The 19,470-nt window shown below is 52.2% G+C and overlaps 1 protein-coding gene across 9 annotated transcripts in view; it reads left to right on the forward strand.

Moving 5' to 3' along the window:
* The first annotated feature begins 16,330 nt into the window (after window positions 1–16,330).
* Window positions 16,331–19,470, forward strand: part of POLD3 (DNA polymerase delta 3, accessory subunit) — a 55,098-nt gene continuing 51,958 nt past the window's right edge. For 3 of the 9 annotated variants that reach the window (XM_073334118.2, XM_073334108.2, XM_073334128.1), the window contains exons 1-2: window positions 16,333–16,519; window positions 19,326–19,381. In XM_073334118.2, the coding sequence (XP_073190219.1) occupies window positions 16,460–16,519; window positions 19,326–19,381 (116 nt within the window). In that variant the 5' untranslated portion in view covers window positions 16,333–16,459. Of the gene's footprint in view, window positions 16,520–16,544; window positions 16,564–19,325; window positions 19,382–19,470 lie in introns of those variants that run through there. The other 6 variants (XR_012157568.2, XM_073334102.2, XM_073334073.2 and 3 more) reach the window with 4 other exon arrangements.

The following is a 19,470-nucleotide window of genomic DNA, read 5'->3' on the forward strand; positions in this document are numbered from 1 at the left end:
GTTGTATAGCAGCCTAGGTGCCTAACTCAGGCTTTGTGGATCACAGCGTGTTCCTGTGATTTTTCTAAGGGCCTAAAAGTTATGGGCTGTGGTGCTGAGCATTGCACTGCCTAAGGCCTTTTCTACATGAACATTTAGTTGGCAGGAAGCTGGGGTCTGAGTCTACCTTGCACTAGCCTGCTGCCAACTAACGGCCCAGGTGGACTCTGCTGATGCACAGTAACAGTTTGTTAATGTGCTTTGATCTAGTCCTCTTGGAAACAGGACAGTTAACCTGCCTCAGCAAGGTCCATGTCGACAGTTCAGCCTGATCTACACTAGGAAATTAGGTTAGTTATAACTACGTTGCTCAGGGGTGTGAAAAAACAACCTAACCCCCTGTGTAGAAAGCACTAGGTTGATGGGAGAATTTTCCTGTTAATCTAGGTACTGCCTCTTGGGGAGATGGATTACCTACACCCATCGGAGAACCTCTCCCGTTGGCGTAGGTAGCATCCTCACTGATGCGCTGCAGCATTTTAAGTGTAGACAAGCCCTTTGTCCATGGCAGGCTAATGCAGCATCGACTCATGCCCCAGCTTGCTGCAAGCTAAATGTTCATGTAGACAAGCCCTAAGTCCCTTTGTGGAGCCAGATCTTCATGCCTCAGTTAACTCATCCATAAAATAGGGATAATACTCATGTGTTTCTCAGGGCTTTTGTGTCAAGTGGTTAGCTAACATTTGTAAAGTGTTCTCCCATTCTTAAAGTATCACAGCAAAACCTGCACAAGAGACCACCCTCCTGGGCAACTGAAGAGAACGCCCCCCCCTTCCCAAATGTATACTCTGAATTTGCCAGGAAACAACTCTGTTATACCACCAATTGTTGTCAGTCCCTTGAGTGGTCTCTTAAGACTGGTTTTACTGTATCCATGTGAGCTCATCGCTTTTTCTCCTCACTGGATGTGGCTTACCTCTGAGAAAGATTTTTAACAATTTGAGTTCTCATTCAGAGAAAATATTGGGGATTATTGTGGGAGCCTGTGATATGCTTGCTCCTAGGGCGCCTCCTCCTGGCTGCTCTGGGGATTAGCTCCATCCAGGAACAACGCCTCCTTCTGTCACCCACTCATTCGCCCTGCTGCCTCTCTCTGCAACTCAGGGTGCTCTCTCTTCATGGCTTGGCCCTCTGGCCAGGTCACTATAGTCCTCCCCTTCCAGGGTAGCAAAATCCTATCAGACAAAGTCCCGGGCAGCCTCCTGCTCCACTCTCCACTTCCCCAGTGGCTGGCAGGGAACCCGGGCCCACTCTCTACTTTGCGTTCCAGTCCAGGGATCCTAGGCCTGCTTTCTCCCAGACCCTGTTGCTCTTTCCCCAGATGCCTTCCTACATCTTCTGGCTCCCCCCTCTCTGGGTTTTCCAGCCCAAACTCCCTGACTACTTAACTCCATAGCCCCAAACATACCTCCCTGCTCCTAGGGAATGACTACAGACTTCCCCCCTGCAACCCCTTTGTGCTGCTGACTTCCTGTCTTTATACCAGCCCCACCCATTCTTTCTCTGCTGGGCTCAGTCTTCAATCAACCTTTCAAACCCTGGCTCTCCCCCAGGTGCAGCCTATCAGGTTAATTAACCTAATTTAACTTGCTCTGCACTGTGTGGGATGAACACCCCATCACAGAGCCGTATAGGAAACATGATTTTTTCCATCATCAATCACATCAGGTATAGATAGGCATCTCATTTCAAATGATTGTGGGACGGTACTATCACTATGTGGGGATGTGTAATCTAGTAGTTAGCACAGAGGCCTAGGACCTAGGACTCCTGGGTTCTGTTCCTGGTTCTGCTATTGACTTTCTTCTATGAGCTTTGGCAAGTCATTTAACCTCACTTTGCCGCAATTTCCCTATATGAAAAGTGGGGACAAAAGCACTGACTTCACAGGGATGTTGTCATACTTAAATAGTACAGGATTAAAAAAAGAATTAGATCAGTTCCTGGAGGATAGGTCCATCAATGGCTTTTAGCCAAGATGGTCAGGGACGCGAGCCCATGCTCTGGGTGTCCCTAGCCTCCGATTGCCAGAAGCTGGATGAGTGGATGATGGGATGGATCACTTGCTTATTGCCTATTCTGTTCATTCCCTCTGAAGCATCTGATCCTGTATGGCCATTCGTATGTTTATGGTCTTAACTGATATTTGTGAAGTTGCCTTATATAGTGGAAATAACCCAAAAGTGTGCATTCCCCATAGAGCGCTTTGGAGACCAGAGCTGCCAAATCCTTAGTCCCGTGCTAAATTTACAGTGGGACAGATGAAGAAATGTGACAAATCCTCCCCCCTCACACACTCTCGTCAATGTTAACTTCTGCTCTTGCTTCATCCTGCAAGGTGATGGATTCTGCGCTATAAGACTCTGGCCTCATGCATGGGACATTTTTATGCAAGAGTAGAATGTAGGCATGGTGATAGGATGGTGGAGTGGTATTTTTTGCACGCAACCCCACAATGTGATCACCTCAGCCCATCTCTAATAGATTCTGTATTGTCTCTTTGAGGACCAGACCTGCCATTGAAGTCAATGCTCAAACTCCCCTCAATTTCAGTGGAGCAGAAGCAGGTCAATGAAGCTATGCTGATTTACACCGGTGTATAAAAGATTCCCCCCCACAGGCCCAATGTTGCACTATTTACTCCCACGAAAAGCCCCACTGAAATTAATGAACCCATTGCAACAGGATCTCACCAGGCCCAGTGGGACTAACCTATGAATAAGGGTTGCCACCTCAGACCCTAAAATAGCAAGTAGATTTATGAGGGGATGGTTTGTATTTTTGTGTCAGTTGCAAGGAAATGGTTAAATGCCTGTTTTTTATTTTTCCAGGTCTGGGTGTCAGCACTGGAAACTGGGGCTGTGCCAATTACCAGGGTTACTGCCGGGCTGCCTGCTTTCCCCAGGAGAATTCTCTGGGCCCCAAGGACTGTGCTGAAGGGTTTGTGTACGTCCCCATTGATACAGCTCTCACCTCTGTACCCTTCTTGTTCCGGACTTCCACAGAAATGGAGAGCCTAAAATGTTGAGGGTAGGCCAGGGTCCCCACAAACACTGGCAATGCACTGAGTCCTGAGGCTATATCTGATTATGATCAAATGCAGCAGATTGCCACTAACCTCAATTTTAACATTATTGGTAACTGGACCCCTGAAGCTCCGCCCCCCTGCTCCACCTCTTCCCCCAAGGCTCTGCTTCTGTGCCACATCTTCTCTGGAGGCCCCACCCCCTCCACCTCTTCTCAGAGGCCACGCCCCTTCTCCACCTATTCCCCTAAGGCCCCCCCATTGCTTGCTCCTCTGCTGCCCTCCCCCTATCACTCCACCTCCCTCTTCCCGAAAGTGGGGCTCCCTCTGCTCCAGGGCTGGGACGGGAGCTGCTGCAGCCTGACAAGGAGCCTGCCTGAGGTAGGAGGTGGCCCCGGCTGAGCAGGGACTGGCGTGGGTTAGGGTTAATGACCAGGCACCTCCCTCCACCCACAGTAACCAGACTTTTGGTGTCAGTACATCTGACGGGACACTGCCAGGTCCCCTTTTCGACCAGACTTTCCGGGGAAAAACCGGGCATCTGGGAACCCTCAGTGGCACCTGGACACAGAAGCCAAAACCCGGAGGGGCGGCAACGTATGTTATGGGCTGTGATAGTTTTAGGGTCAGCCACTTATGGGAAACATGATGAGACACAGTAATCCAATGCATTACATACTCCTCTGTGAGAAAAGCTTATCCGGAGGCTATGTCTACACTCCGACAGCACAACTGTGGCGACATAGACACATAGTGGTGTAGACACTTCCCACAGGGTTGGAATGGGTTTTTCTGTCACTGCAGGAACGCCACTTACCCGAGAGACGGTAGCTAGGTCAGTGGAAGCATTCTTCCACTGACCTACCTGCGTCTACATGAGGGGTTAGGTCATCATAATTATGAATTTTTTACATCCCTGAGTGCCATAACTATGTACAGCTTTTATGTTTGAGTATCTGAGATCCACAGGTGTTGAAGTCCCACTTAGGATGCCATTTTGTAACAAGCCCTGCTGATGACTATACCATTTGTGTGGGAGCCAGTGTGGCCCGGAGACTAGCACTCAGGGCCAGGCATCAAGAGACCTTGGCTCTAGTCCTGACTTTGCTACTGACCTGCTGTATGACCTTGAGTAACTCACTTAAACTACTGATGCCTTATTTTCCCCATCTCTACACGGCTATACCAGAGGTCTCACTGGTGCTACCAGTAACTCGCTTTCACCATGTGTCTTGATTTTAGTCAGGCCGTTGGCACAATCCCCCAGGACATTCTCATGCGCACACTAGGGAAATGTCATTTGGATGGAATTATTATATGGTGGGTGCCCAACTGGTTGAAAGACCATATTCAAAAAGGAATTATCAATGGTTTGCTGTCAAACTGGGAGGCCGTATCTAGTGGGGTCCCACAGGATTCAGTCCTGGGTCCAATATTATTCAATATTTTCATTAATGATTTGTATAATGGAGTGGAGAGTATGTTTATAAAATATGCAGAAGACACCAAGAAGGGAGGAGTTGCAAGCGCTTTGGACGACAGGATTAGAATCCAAAATGACCTTGACAAACTGGAGAATTGGTCTGAAATCAACAGATGAAATTCAGTAAAGATAAGTGTGAAGTACTTCACTTAGGAAGGAAAAAGCAAACACACAACTACAAAATAGAGAATAACTGGCTAGGTGGTAGTCCTGAAAAGGATCTGGGGGTTATAATGGATCCCACAGTTATTGTGGATCACAAATTGAATATGAGTCAGCAATGTGATGCAGCTGAGAAAAAGGCTAATATCCTTCTGGAGTGTATTAACAGGAGTGCCATATGCAAGACAAAGGAGGTAACTGTCCTGCTCTACTGAGCACTGGTGAGGCTTTAGTATAAGTACTGTGTCCAGTTCTGTGTCCAGTCCAGTTTAGGAAAGACATGGACAAATTGGAGAGAGTCTGGAGGAAAGCAACAAAAATAATCAAAAGTTCAGAAAACCTGACCTGTGAGGAAAAGTTTTTTAAAAAGGGCACATTTAGAGTTCAGAAAAGAAGACTTGGGGGGGGACGACCTTCAAATATGTTAAAGGCTGTTATCAAGAGGACTTGGATCAATTGTTCTCCATATCCACTGAAGGTAGGACAAGAAGTAATGGGCTTAATCTGCAAAAGGGAGATTTAGGTTAGATATTAGGAAACCCTTGCTAACTATGGACCAGGCATTCCAGGGAAGTTGTGGAATCCCTGCCAATGGAGATTTTTTGGGAACAAGTTAGATAAACACTTCTCAGGGATGGCCTAGGTTTACTTGACCCTGCCTCAGCACAGGGCGCTGGACTAGATGAGCTCTCCATGTCCCTTCCAGCTCTACATGTCTATGATTCTATGATCAACCTTTCATTTTACTATATCTTCTAAAAGATTTAAAAGAAGGAAATTAGTAGCAAATCATTTCCTTTTCTTTTGGTTGCAAATTGTAATTTTTATTGATTTTTTTTTTTTTTAATCAGCTGCTGTGTGTCAAGTGCTTTTGGATAAGAGTGGCTTAGCCCGAGAAGTCGATGGTACATGAGATGAAGCCCCACGGGGACTTTGCTGGCATTGGGAAGAACACAAGATGCTAATGTCAATGCACAATAATTATCAGCAAGAACTGGAACCTGCACAAAACCTTCACTGTTTCATTACAATGAATAGGGTGTGGCTAATTTTGGTCTTGATCCTTCCCATTGAAATCAATGGGAAAATCCCTATTGACTTCAATGGGAGAAGGATGGGGCTGTTTCTCTGCCTTCTGTAATTACATTTATCCAGTGCAGCAGCATAAGTACCAGATTTGGCTTTATGATTTTGGGAACCTTCAGTCAGATTATAACCTGCAGGGGGCACACCCATCTCTGCTCTCTCTTCTCATTTCCTACCCGCAATCTATCCGTCCTCCCTTTTCTCTGCCAAATGGACACATAGGATATAGAGTACCGATCAATGTGCTCAAAGATGAAACAGACTCAAAGTCCCCAAGTTCGTTGTGGGTCTGGCACACTGGGATGGCCCGCAAGTTTCACATATTCCTAAAACCAACCCAGATGTTCTGTGACAGGCCATGTTTCTTTCGTTTAGGGATCGAGCCACTACAATGCTTGACTGATATTTCAGTGATCGCTACAGACCCTGCAACAGAGAGGCTCGTTTCTGAAAAATGAGGTTCATGGTTGTGCTTTAGATTTCTAACAAATCTCGTCAGGGTGGGCTGAGGGCTCATATACGGTGGTGATGGGTGCCCCTGTAAGAACACAGATAGCTAGATTAGATAGAGAAAGGTTTCTGCAAGGGATTAACTAAAAAATCAGCAAATATCTGATTTCAGGACATAATGCAAGAAAATGTTATTCTGCCTTTGACGATGCACCACATACAACTTGTTATTATGTGAGTTCAATACCATAGACCCACAATGACTGGCAGACTATATGGGATACAATCTTTCACCAGTTCAAATCCAACCCCGGGTCAATATAACCATATAAGGACTCTCCAGTACCTGATGTGAAATGCATTGGTGGGTCTCAGTACAGCTCTTATTGGAAAGGTATCTGGATCACAAATGCCTCCCAAACTGGCACAAACTTATTCCCTTCTCTGCAATATCAGCAAAAAGACCAAGGTTTGGACAATTAGTGAGACAAGGTGGGTGAGGTAATATATTTTATTGAACCAAATTCTGAAAGCTTGTCTCTCTCTCACCAACAAATAAACAATGTTACCTCACTCACCTTATCTCCCTAATATCCTGGGACCAGCACGGCCAAAAGTGCACAGCATACAAGGTTTCAGTAGACATGAAGACTGAAGTCACCCCTGGAAGTGGTCTTTCTGAACTCCCTTCTGACTCTTAGAAGTGTCTTCTCCAGCTCAGGGATGAGGCATATTTGAAAAGGAAACTCACACGGATGCTGCCGGGATAGCAGCAGATACCACACTGATAGGCACTGTATAAAAACCTGAATAGAACAGATTAGTTCCGTAGACTAACAGAAGTGTTCAGGGTCCAGGAACTCATTTCTCCTACCACTGCGTACAAGTAACTCCCAGTGAAATCAAGTCGTTATTTGTATCCAGTTGCAAAAGAATTGGGCTCCAACATTGTCAGTTTGTGGGCCCTTCACCAGTACTACATTTTCTTAGAGAAGAGCAGTCTATTCGCTCATCATGTCCATCTCTCTGGCTGATGCAGGATTGCTCTCCACAGTACCGTATATACTTGAGCACACAATCAATGAATGACCCAACTTGTAGGTGACACCTTTTCATTGGACTTACTGGAAGGCAAAAAAAAGTCAAGTGTGTGATTCTTGACAACTGCTGATTTATTATTTCTAGTTAAGACCATAGCTGGATATTGTTGGCTACAATAATGGGATGGGGAGAGGGAGTTATTTTTTGACAGTGTAATCAATTGTATTTGTTACAGAGCAGTAAAAACCTTGCTTGAGAATGTCTCTGCAGTGTTTCTGGTGGGTGCAGGTTAAAAATATCTGAAATAACATATCTCTTCTCTTCTCAGATTAATTGAATTGCATTGTATTGTTCAGGACAAATAAAGGTTGTTTAACTGGAAACTGGCACCATATATCACTGAAGTGTTCGTGTAAGAGCAAAAAGAAAAGGAGTACTTGTGGCACCTTAGAGACTAACCAATTTATTTGAGCATAAGTTTTCGTGAGCTACAGCTCACTTCATCGGATGCATACTGTGGAAAGTGTAGAAGATCTTTTTATATACACACAAAGCATGAAAAAATACCTCCTCCCACCCCACTCTCCTGCTGGTAATAGCTTATCTAAAGTGATCACTCTCCTTACAATGTGTATGATAATCAAGTTGGGCCATTTCCAGCACAAATCCAGGTTTTCTCACCCCCCCCCCCCCTCTCCACACACATACAAACCCACACTCCTGCTGGTAATAGCTTATCTAAAGTGACCACTCTCCTTACAATGTGTATGATAATCAAGGTGGTCCATTTCCAGCACAAATCCAGGGTTTAACAAGAATGTCTGGGGTAGGAAAAAACAAGGGGAAATAGGTTACCTTGCATAATGATTTAGCCACTCCCAGTCTCTATTCAAGCCTAAGTTAATTGTATCCAATTTGCAAATGAATTCCAATTCAACAGTTTCTCTCTGGAGTCTGGATTTGAAGTTTTTTTGTTGTAATATCGCAACTTTCATGTCTGTAATCGCGTGACCAGAGAGATTGAAGTGTTCTCCGACTGGTTTATGAATATTATAATTCTTGACATCTGATTTGTGTCCATTTATTCTTTTACATAGAGACTGTCCAGTTTGACCAATGTACATGGCAGAGGGGCATTGCTGGCACATGATGGCATATATCGCATTGGTGGATGTGCAGGTGAACGAGCCTCTGATAGTGTGGCTGATGTTATTAGGCCTGTGATTGTGTCCCCTGAATAGATATGTGGGCACAGTTGGCAACGGGCTTTGTTGCAAGGATAGGTTCCTGGGTTAGTGGTTCTGTTGTGTGGTATGTGGTTGCTGGTGAGTATTTGCTTCAGGTTGGGGGGGCTGTCTGTAGGTAAGGACTGGCCTGTCTCCCAAGATTTGTGAGAGTGTTGGGTCATCCTTCAGGATAGGTTGTAGATCCTTAATAATGCGTTGGAGGGGTTTTAGTTGGGGGCTGAAGGTGACGGCTAGTGGCATTCTGTTATTTTCTTTGTTAGGCCTGTCCTGTAGTAGGTGACTTCTGGGAACTCTTCTGGCTCTATCAATCTGTTTCTTCACTTCCGCAGGTGGGTATTGTAGTTGTAAGAATGCTTGATAGAGATCTTGTAGGTGTTTGTCTCTGTCTGAGGAGTTGGAGCAAATGTGGTTGTATCGCAGAGCTCGGCTGTAGACGATGGATCGTGTGGTGTGGTCAGGGTGAAAGCTGGAGGCATATAGGTAGGAATAGCGGTAAGAGCAGTTCACCACTTAATTGCAGTGTTGGCTGGAGACATAACTCCTCTAGTTCATATCCAATTTAGGGTTAATCGTGTTAAAAATTGTTCTTTTCAAAACTGTACTTGTTTTGGATGTACTGGGGACATGATGATGTATCTTATGCTGAATGAACTGATCTACGAAACTGATGTGTCAGAATCAGACCTGTGTAACTGGATGATGGGTCTTTCTGCTTTAGCTCAAGTAGCAAAGATGTGGGCTTCTGGAGCAGGAAGATCTGCGTTCTCTCTCAGCTGTTGCTGTGTAGTTCCTAGGTGCAGGATCCCAACAACCGTGAAGTCCTAGATGGCCACAGTTTTGCTACAAATCCTTTCCTGCCACGCCAACCCATCATCCTTCTTGAATCTCTTCACTAGCTTCCTATTTCCTTCCGCATTACATTCAAATACCTTGTTTTCACTTTCAAGGATAGTCTTTGCTCTTGTCTAAATCGTTGGTTTCATCTCATCCTCCGTTCCCTCCAGCTAAGGCCAGTGACACACAACAAAGAAGAGCTTGTTCCATTCAGTACCTATACACACTAGCCAGTTCATTACAGTACCGGTAAAATGCCCCCAATCCTATTGTGATGACAGGAATGTTCTGAATGCATATTCACTTCCAAATCTTTGCTTTCTACTCTGCAACTTTACATCTGCTTATGAAAATTATGGATTACAATGGACCATCTGTCACTACTGATGAGAGTTAGAAGAGGCCAGAGCAGTTTAGTTCTAGGACTAAATAGATGGTGCTGTGAACAGTAGCCCACTACATTAAGCACACCAAAAATCAGAAAACACCAACAATAAACACTTCAGAATTGATATCATGTTGTAACTATTCATATGGCACCCTCAAGCATGTAAGGTGCTTTATAGACATGTTATCCCCTCTTCTTTCTTAATCTTATTGAGATTGCAGGAGCAGCTAAAGTCTCCAATCAGGGATCAGGGCCCTATGGTCCAATGCTCTGTAAAATGAGTAAAATAAAGACAGTTTCAGATTTGGGGCTCATAGGCCATTTTAGTCCATTGTAGTCAATAGGAGTTTTGCCCTTGATTTCAACAAGAACAGGGGTAGGATCCAGAGAACTTACGTTCTAGGATTATGACAAGCCACAACAGGGTGTTAGGCAAACAGGGGTGGGATGGAGGACAAGTAACAGTGCAGATGGGCATGTGAGTATACATTAATAGACTGAGTGCTCAAAGCAGTCACTGGTAGCCACCAGCCTAACCTTGTTTAATCCTATCTGATCTCTCTTCTATTACTAACCTTTTCCTGTTATCTAATGTTTCTGATCTTTCTTTGTTTTTTTTCTTTATTTTATTTTATTCAGACAGAATTGGTGTTCTGTGTTTCCCTGGTCATATTTTTTTTTTGTCGTTTTCAAATTTGCCTGTTTTGTACTTTTGCACCTCCATAACTTGCCATGCATAATGTCAACAAACCCAAATTGACAAAAGCATTGTTTTGAATGCGTTTAAACTTCCTAGAGTTTCTATGTTGCATGTATATCAGTCATTTTATAAACTTTAATATTTTGTTGTCTTCCAAGGGAAGAATTGTAGTTGTTAATTACTGTAGATGGTATGCTTCTTAGGGAAGAAACCAGGTTTCTTTGGAAATAGAGTTGAACACTCTAAGGTTAGTAAAAAAAACAACGCCCCAAAAGTCCATAGGCCTCAACTTTGAAGGAGCTTAAGTATGAAGTGACTGATGGCTAACAGAAGTATAAAATCTCCCATTAAAAACATCCACCATTCCAGAGGTTTGGAGGGCAGCAAATGTATCTATATTTAAAAAATGCTCTAGGACTGGTCTGGAAAATTATAAACCAGTAAACTTTACATCTGTTCCTGGTAAACTGGCTGAAATGATAAACAGCATAACCAAAAACCTGGAAGATCAGATGATGTGGTCTAACCAGCAAGGTTTCTGCAAAACAAAATTGTCGGTGTCTTATGTCTTAGAATTCTTTGACTGTGTCACTCACCTAAGGAATAAGGAACCGGTTGATATATTTAGATTTCCATAGGAGTTTTGACAAAGTCCTGCACAAGTGGGCTACTCATAGAGCTAAGTAGTCATGGCATGAAAGGAAAGTATTGGCTTGGATCCAAATCGGCAATGAGAGAGAAAGTAAAGGGTAGGATTAAATGGTCAATTTTCCTTAAGGAATAAGGTTAACAGCAGGCATCTCAAGGTTCTGTACTAAGTCCCATGTTGCTTAATAGATTTGTGAATGATCTGGAAAGGGGGTAAGGTGAGCAGTGAGGTAGCAAAATTTGCAGATGACACACTCAGTTATTTGCAAAAAGAAAAGGAGGGCTTGTGGCACCTTAGAGACTAACTAATTTATTTGAGCATAAGCTTTCGTGAGCTACAGCTCACTTCATCGGATGCATTTATTAGTCTCTAAGGTGCCACAAGTCCTCCTTTTCTTTCAGCGAATACAGATTAACACGGCTGCTACTCTGAAACAGTTAGTTATCTCAGTCAGGACCACATTGGTCAGCAAGGAACCTAAGAGAGACCTAAACAAGCTTGGTGACTAGGAAACACAAGGGCAAATTAAATCAGTGTAATCTACATTAGAGAGAAAAAAATTAAACTACTAATATATTTTACGGGGTTCTAAATTAACTGAATCAGATCATGAAACAGATCTGGGTCTCACTGTGGGCAGCTCAATGGGAACCTTGGCTCCGTGTGTGGGTGCGGTCAACAAAGCAAACAATGTTCTGATGCATATTGTGAATAATACAGAGAATATTCTAATGTCTTTATTTAAGTCAATGGTGCAGCTTCATTTGGATACTGTGTGCCGTACTGGTGACCCCTTCTCAAAAAGGACACTGCAGAGTTAGAAGGGGTTCAGAGGAAGGCGGTGAGAGTGATCCAAGGCCTGGAAACACTCTCCTACGAAGAGAAGTTGGAAACATTAGAATTGGTATGTTAGAAAGGAGACGAATAAAAGGGTCATGATACAAATATATACAATAATAAATGGTTTAGAGAAGGGAGATGGGGAATTTCTGTTCTGTCTCATAGTACCTGTCTGTGACATTCAAAGACATTAAAATGTGGGAAATTCAAAACTGCCAAAGGGAAAAACTTTTTCACACATCTAATTAGGTTGTGGAACCCATTGCCACAGGAAGGTTAACAATATTTAAAAGGGAATTGGACATTTATATAGATATCCAGTTATCATAACTAACAATAACAAAATGTTGGGAAGGGCAATTAAACCTCATGCCTCCTGGTGGGTGGAATGGGGTTGGGCAGGGAGGAGAGGGGCTGGGATCATGAGGGTTAGGTGGGTGGATTTGGGGGAGGTTAGGGGGCTCGGGACTGGGATCACTAGGGATACTGCCATGGTGGTTTACAGGCCTTGCAAGAGGCTGGGTTGGGGGGGCTGAAGGCAGCGGGGGGTGCTCAGAGCTGGGATAACTGTAGGTAGGCAGGGGGATGTTTGGGGCTAGGATCACTGGGGGTATTGCTATGGTGGCTTGGGGCCCTGCAAGATGCCATGGCTGGGAGTCTTTAGGGGGGCAAGGCTCAGGAAGGGGGTGCTGGGATAATTGGGGTTAGGAAGGTGCGGGGACTGGGATCGTTGGGGGTGGGTGTGCTGGGGGCTCTGAGCAGGGCGACTCGGGGTGGGGGCCTCAGAGCTGGGGTCACTGGGGGGTTTGGGGTGGGGGTCACTGGGGGACTTGGACCAGGGGGCTCAGGACAGGGGTCACTGGGGGGCTTGGGATGGGCGTCACTCAGGGGCTCAGACCAGGAGGCTCAGGACTGTGGTCACTGGGGGCTCGGGGCAGGGGTCACTGGGGGGCTCAAACTGAGAGGCTCAGGGCGAGGGTCATTGGGGAGCTCGGGGGGGGGGCAGCGGGAGCTCAGAGCTGGGGTCATTGGGGGGCTCGGGGTGGAAGGCTCAGGTTGGGGGGCTCAGAGCTGGGGTCACCGGGGGCTTGGGGCGGGGGTCAGCGGGGGCTCAGGGCAGGGGGCTCAGAGCTGGGGTCATTGGGGGGCTCAGGGCGGGGCTGAGAGCTGGGGTCACTGGGAGGCTTGGGGTGGGAGGCTCAGAGCTGGGGTCAGCAAGGGGCTCGGGGTGGGAGGCTAGAGGCGGGGGTCACTGGGGGCTCAGGGCGGGGGGCTCAGAACTGGGGTCACTGGGATGCTCGGGGTGGGGGTCAGAGTGGGGGGCTCAGGTCACTGGGGGCTCGGGGTGGGGGTCAGCGGGGGGCTCTGGGAGGGAGGCTCGGGGCGGGGTTCAGCAGGGGGCTCGAGGCGGGGGGCTCAGAGCGGGGGTTGTCGGGGGGCTCAGAGGTGGGGTCACTGGGGGCTCGGGGCGGGGGTCAGAGCGGGGGGCTCGGGGCGTGGGTCACTGGGGGGCTCGGGCCGGGGGTCACTGGGGGCTCTGGGCGGGAGGCTCAGGCCTGCGGTCACTGCGGGGCTCGGGTCAGAGCGGGGGGCTCGGGGCTGGGGTCACTGGAGGCTCGGGGTGGGGGTCAGCGGGGGGCTCGGGGCGGGGGTCAGAGCGGGGGGCTCGGGGCGTGGGTCACTGGGGGGCTCGGGGCAGGGGTCAGAGCGGGGGACTCGGGGCGGGGGTCACTGGGGGCTCTGGGCGGGGGTCAGAGCGGGGGGCTCGGGGCGCAGGTCACTGGGGGCTCTGGGCAGGAGGCTCAGGCCTGCGGTCACTGCGGGGCTCGGGGCGGGGGTCAGAGCGGGGGGCTCGGGGCGTGGGTCACTGGGGGGCTCGGGTCAGAGCGGGGGACTCGGGGCGGGGGTCACTGGGGGCTCTGGGCGGGGGTCAGAGCGGGGGGCTCGGGGCGCAGGTCACTGGGGGCTCTGGGCGGGAGGCTCAGGCCTGCGGTCACTGCGGGGCTCGGGGCGGGGGTCAGAGCGGGGGGCTCGGGGCGTGGGTCACTGGGGGGCTCGGGGCAGGGGTCAGAACGGGGGACTCGGGGCGGGGGTCACTGGGGGCTCTGGGCGGGGGTCAGAGCGGGGGGCTCGGGGCGCAGGTCACTGGGGGCTCTGGGCGGGAGGCTCAGGCCTGCGGTCACTGCGGGGCTCGGGGCGGGGGTCAGAGCGGGGGGCTCGGGGCGCAGGTCACTGGGGGCTCTGGGCGGGGGTCAGAGCGGGGGGCTCGGGGCGCAGGTCACTGGGGGCTCTGGGCGGGAGGCTCAGGCCTGCGGTCACTGCGGGGCTCGGGGCGGGGGTCAGAGCGGGGGACTCGGGGCGGGGGTCACTGGGGGCTCTGGGCGGGGGTCAGAGCGGGGGGCTCGGGGCGCAGGTCACTGGGGGCTCTGGGCGGGAGGCTCAGGCCTGCGGTCACTGCGGGGCTCGGGGCGGGGGTCAGAGCGGGGGGCTCGGGGCGTGGGTCACTGGGGGGCTCGGGGCGGGGGTCAGAGCGGGGGACTCGGGGCGGGGGTCACTGGGGGCTCTGGGCGGGGGTCAGAGCGGGGGGCTCGGGGCGCAGGTCACTGGGGGCTCTGGGCGGGAGGCTCAGGCCTGCGGTCACTGCGGGGCTCGGGGCTGGGGTCACTGGGGGCTCGGGGCGGGGGTCAGAGCGGGGGGCTCGGGGTGGGGGTCAGCGGGGGGCTCGGGGCGTGGGTCACTGGGGGGCTCGGGGCGGGGGTCAGAGCGGGGGACTCGGGGCGGGGGTCACTGGGGGCTCTGGGCGGGGGTCAGAGCGGGAGGCTCGGGGCGGGGGTCACTGGGGGGCTCGAGGCGGGGGGCTCAGAGCGGGGGTTGTCGGGGGGCTCGGGTCACTGGGGGCTCGGGGCGGGGGTCAGAGCGGGGGGCTCGGGTCACTGGGGGCTCGGGGCGGGGGTCAGAGCGGGGGACTCGGGGCGGGGGTCACTGGGGGCTCTGGGCGGGGGTCAGAGCGGGGGGCTCGGGGCGCAGGTCACTGGGGGCTCTGGGCGGGAGGCTCAGGCCTGCGGTCACTGCGGGGCTCGGGGCGGGGGTCAGAGCGGGGGGCTCGGGGCGTGGGTCACTGGGGGGCTCGGGGCGGGGGTCAGAGCGGGGGACTCGGGGCGGGGGTCACTGGGGGCTCTGGGCGGGGGTCAGAGCGGGGGGCTCGGGGCGCAGGTCACTGGGGGCTCTGGGCGGGAGGCTCAGGCCTGCGGTCACTGCGGGGCTCGGGGCTGGGGTCACTGGGGGCTCGGGTCAGAGCGGGGGGCTCGGGGTGGGGGTCAGCGGGGGGCTCGGGGCGTGGGTCACTGGGGGGCTCGGGGCGGGGGTCACTGGGGGGCTCGGGGCGGGGGTCAGAGCGGGGGACTCGGGGCGGGGGTCACTGGGGGCTCTGGGCGGGGGTCAGAGCGGGAGGCTCGGGGCGGGGGTCACTGGGGGGCTCGAGGCGGGGGGCTCAGAGCGGGGGTTGTCGGGGGGCTCGGGTCACTGGGGGCTCGGGGCGGGGGTCAGAGCGGGGGGCTCGGGTCACTGGGGGCTCGGGGCGGGGGTCAGAGCGGGGGACTCGGGGCGGGGGTCACTGGGGGCTCTGGGCGGGGGTCAGAGCGGGGGGCTCGGGGCGCAGGTCACTGGGGGCTCTGGGCGGGAGGCTCAGGCCTGCGGTCACTGCGGGGCTCGGGGTGGGGGTCAGAGCGGGGGGCTCGGGGCGTGGGTCACTGGGGGCTCGGGGTGGGGGTCAGCGGGGGGCTCGGGGCGTGGGTCACTGGGGGGCTCGGGGCGGGGGTCAGAGCGGGGGACTCGGGGCGGGGGTCACTGGGGGCTCTGGGCGGGGGTCAGAGCGGGGGGCTCGGGGCGGGGGTCACTGGGGGGCTCGAGGCGGGGGGCTCAGAGCGGGGGTTGTCGGGGGGCTCGGGTCACTGGGGGCTCTGGGCGGGGGTCAGAGCGGGGGGCTCGGGGCGCAGGTCACTGGGGGCTCTGGGCGGGAGGCTCAGGCCTGCGGTCACTGCGGGGCTCGGGGCGGGGGTCAGAGCGGGGGGCTCGGGTCACTGGGGGCTCTGGGCGGGAGGCTCAGGCCTGCGGTCACTGCGGGGCTCGGGGCGGGGGTCAGAGCGGGGGGCTCGGGTCACTGGGGGCTCTGGGCGGGAGGCTCAGGCCTGCGGTCACTGCGGGGCTCGGGGCGGGGATCAGCGGGGGGCTCGGGGCGTGAGGCTCGGGAGGGGGGGGGGGTCACTGGTTCCCGGCCCCGCGCACGAGCAGACAGCGGAGCGGAAAGGGCCGCGCGGCCGCCGTAAAAAACGGGCGGGCCGGAAGGCAGGGGGCGGGTCCAGCGCGTGTGACGTCAGCCTCACGACACTAGCACGGCGAATTCTGTCCCTGCGCGGCCGCCGTAGCACGCCCCGGAGGTTGCTATGGCGGCGGCGGGGCCTTGCTTTGCCTGGCGCTGATCCGCGCGGGAAGCGGCGCGGCTGGCGCCTCGGCACCATGGAGGACGAGCTCTACCTGGAGAACATCGACGAGTTCGTCACCGACCAGAACCGCATCGTGAGAGACGGGGCGGGGCTGGGGCTGGGATTCAGGAAGCTGGGGTAGGAGGAGGAACTGGGAGGCGTTGAGGGGATGAGCATGGTGCGGGAGGGGAGTTGGGGGATGGGGACACGGGGATGGGGACACGGGCGGGGGAATGGGAAGGGTGAGACGGGGTGGGGATGGGCAGGGGGGGTGCGGGAGGGGAGTTGGGGGATGGGGACACGGGCGGGGGATGGGGGCGGGGGAAGGGGAAGGGTGAGACGGGGTGGGGATGGGCAGGGGGGGTGCGGGAGGGGAGTTGGGGGATGGGGACACGGGGATGGGGACACGGGCGGGGGAATGGGAAGGGTGAGACGGGGTGGGGATGGGCAGGGGGTGGTGGGGGAGGGGAGTTGGGGAATGGGGATGGGGGCGGGGGAAGGGGAAGGGTGAGACGGGGTGGGGATGGGCAGGGGGGGTGGGGGAGGGGAGTTGGGGGATGGGGACACGGGCGGGGGGTGGCGGGGGATGGGGGCGGGGGAAGGGTGAGACGGGGTGGGGATGGGCAGGGGGTGGTGGGGGAGGGGAGTTGGGGGATGGGGACACGGGCGGGGGATGGGGCGGGGGAAGGGGAAGGGTGAGACGGGGTGGGGATGGGCAGGGGGGTTGGGGGAGGGGAGTTGGGGGATGGGGACACGGGGATGGGGACACGGGCGGGGGGTGGCGGGGGATGGGGGCGGGGGAAGGGTGAGACGGGGTGGGGATGGGCAGGGGGTGGTGGGGGAGGGGAGTTGGGGGATGGGGACACGGGATGGGGGTGGGGGAAGGGGAAGGGTGAGACGGGGTGGGGATGGGCAGGGGGGTTGGGGGAGGGGAGTTGGGGGATGGGGACACGGGCGGGGGGTGGCGGGGGATGGGGGCGGGGGAAGGGTGAGATGGGGTGGGGATGGGCAGGGGGTGGTGGGGGAGGGGAGTTGAGGGGTGGGGGAGGCACTGGAGGGGGGCGGGGAGGAGGTGGCAGTGCAGCGGGCGGGATTCCATGACTCCTAGAAGCAGCAGCGCTGGGCTCGAGAGCCCCGTTAGGACAAGCTCATAGCACCCAGGCTCTCCCCCACGCCACCTCCCCGTGTTAGACCAGCTCTGTGGCAAGCTCCATCTCTGTCATATTTAGGAAGGAACAGCACAACTGCAACCTAGCGGTATGGGAATGTAGGTGGGGCAGGACTCTGACTGACCCTGCGTCCCTTTTGAACATGGGGAACATTTTACCTGCTGAACAGCATTTCCTGCAGCGCTTGCATGACCCCCGCATAATGCAGAAACCTTGGACAGGGCAGGGCATTCCTTGGCGCTACAACCTTGGTGTCATCTTAGATAAAAATATACTGCCGCTTGTGCAGCACTTAACTTTCAAGGCACACAACTCGGTCAAATCAATACCAGTTTTATTGGAATAATTAAAAGAGGGCACTTCTTCGGGAGAGCTACCGTCATGCAGTTTTCTAGTCAACTATTTTGACTGTAGAGAACTGTTGTAACATTAATTTTGTTATAAAGTATTTTTTCCAATTTTTCTTGTCCTCCCCAGTAGATGAACTGTTTTTGCTAAAATCATGTTCCTAAAATCACCATAGGTCAGAGACAAATGAGGAAAAACTTCAATCCAAAAGGTGAAAGTTACAAGTGACTGAAATCAGATTTAGAATGGAAACAGTTATACAACCTTAACTCGTACTCCAACTAGTCCTACAGCTGATGAGTATGGCTATTATAATTTCCTTGTATTACAAAAATACTTAAGCCCTATTATGGTTGGCACTGTACAGAAACGCAGTAAGGACTTGTCTACACACAGATTTTGTACCAATTTAACTATATTGTTTTAGAAATAGATGTAGTTAAACTGGTGCATCCCCATAGTGTGGACACAGTTATACTGTTATGAAGGTGCTTATATAATTTACAGCTTATTTCAGTAAACTTAAGCATCTAAACTGATACTTAAATTAAACCTGTATAAAAACAGATGTACACCAGCCCCCAATGTCAGGCCCTGCCCTGAGTACATTAGTCTTAATAGACAGGAGGGAGGGAAAACAGACACAAGCAGATGATTTATCCGGGGTCACATAACAGTTCAGTGGTAGAGCCAGTGAGCAGAAGCCATGAAGTTGCCATGCTATGCCGCAGCACCTGTAACATAACTGGAGTTTGTCCTGTGCATGAGACCCAAAGAGAGCCATGGCAATCTTTGCCATAGATTCCAAGGCCAGAAGGGACCACTGTGATCATCCAGTCTGACCTGTATAACCCAGGCCCTGGAATACCCCATCCCTACCCCCCCATAATTGCTGTTTGAACTAGAGCTTATGTTTTGTTTTGTTTTTTTTTTTAAGTCCCAGTCTTGATTTAATGTGCCAGTTATGGTGAATCCATCACACCCTTGGAGTGTCCTTGATAGCAGTGTTGCGTGAACAGCAGCCACTTTTCACAGTTATATATTGGGGTTTGTTTTATTTTCTTCTCTCCTTTGGAAACGTCAACTCAGCAATGTCCATGTGTTGCTTTCTGAACGTCATTGGCTATATCACTGCCATTCTTAGAGGTTTCAAAACAACATTCACAAATATGCACCATTTAGGTAGAGGTAGCTTCTTAAATATTTTTTAAGCACTACTAGTGTGCTCAGCATGGTACAACACACTTAGGCAAATTGCTTCCTCTCTCCATTTCTTAGTCTCCTCAAAGGCTGGTGGGATTTAGTGCGTCACTGAATGGGGTTTTGTGTGCGTCATGAATTCAGATTGAAAGCCACTGACCTGTGCAATTTTTTTTGTTACAGGTTACATACAAATGGCTGAGCTTCACCCTGGGGGTTCATGTCAACCAGGCTAAGCAGTGAGTATCTGTGTATACCACAAGCCTTTTATTCAGTGGCAATGCCTAATTAGTTGGTGGTTTTGATTAAAAAATTAAATCCAATCTTT

Source organism: Lepidochelys kempii, chromosome 1 (genome assembly GCF_965140285.1).
Source record: "Lepidochelys kempii isolate rLepKem1 chromosome 1, rLepKem1.hap1, whole genome shotgun sequence".
NCBI lineage: Eukaryota > Metazoa > Chordata > Testudines > Cheloniidae > Lepidochelys > Lepidochelys kempii.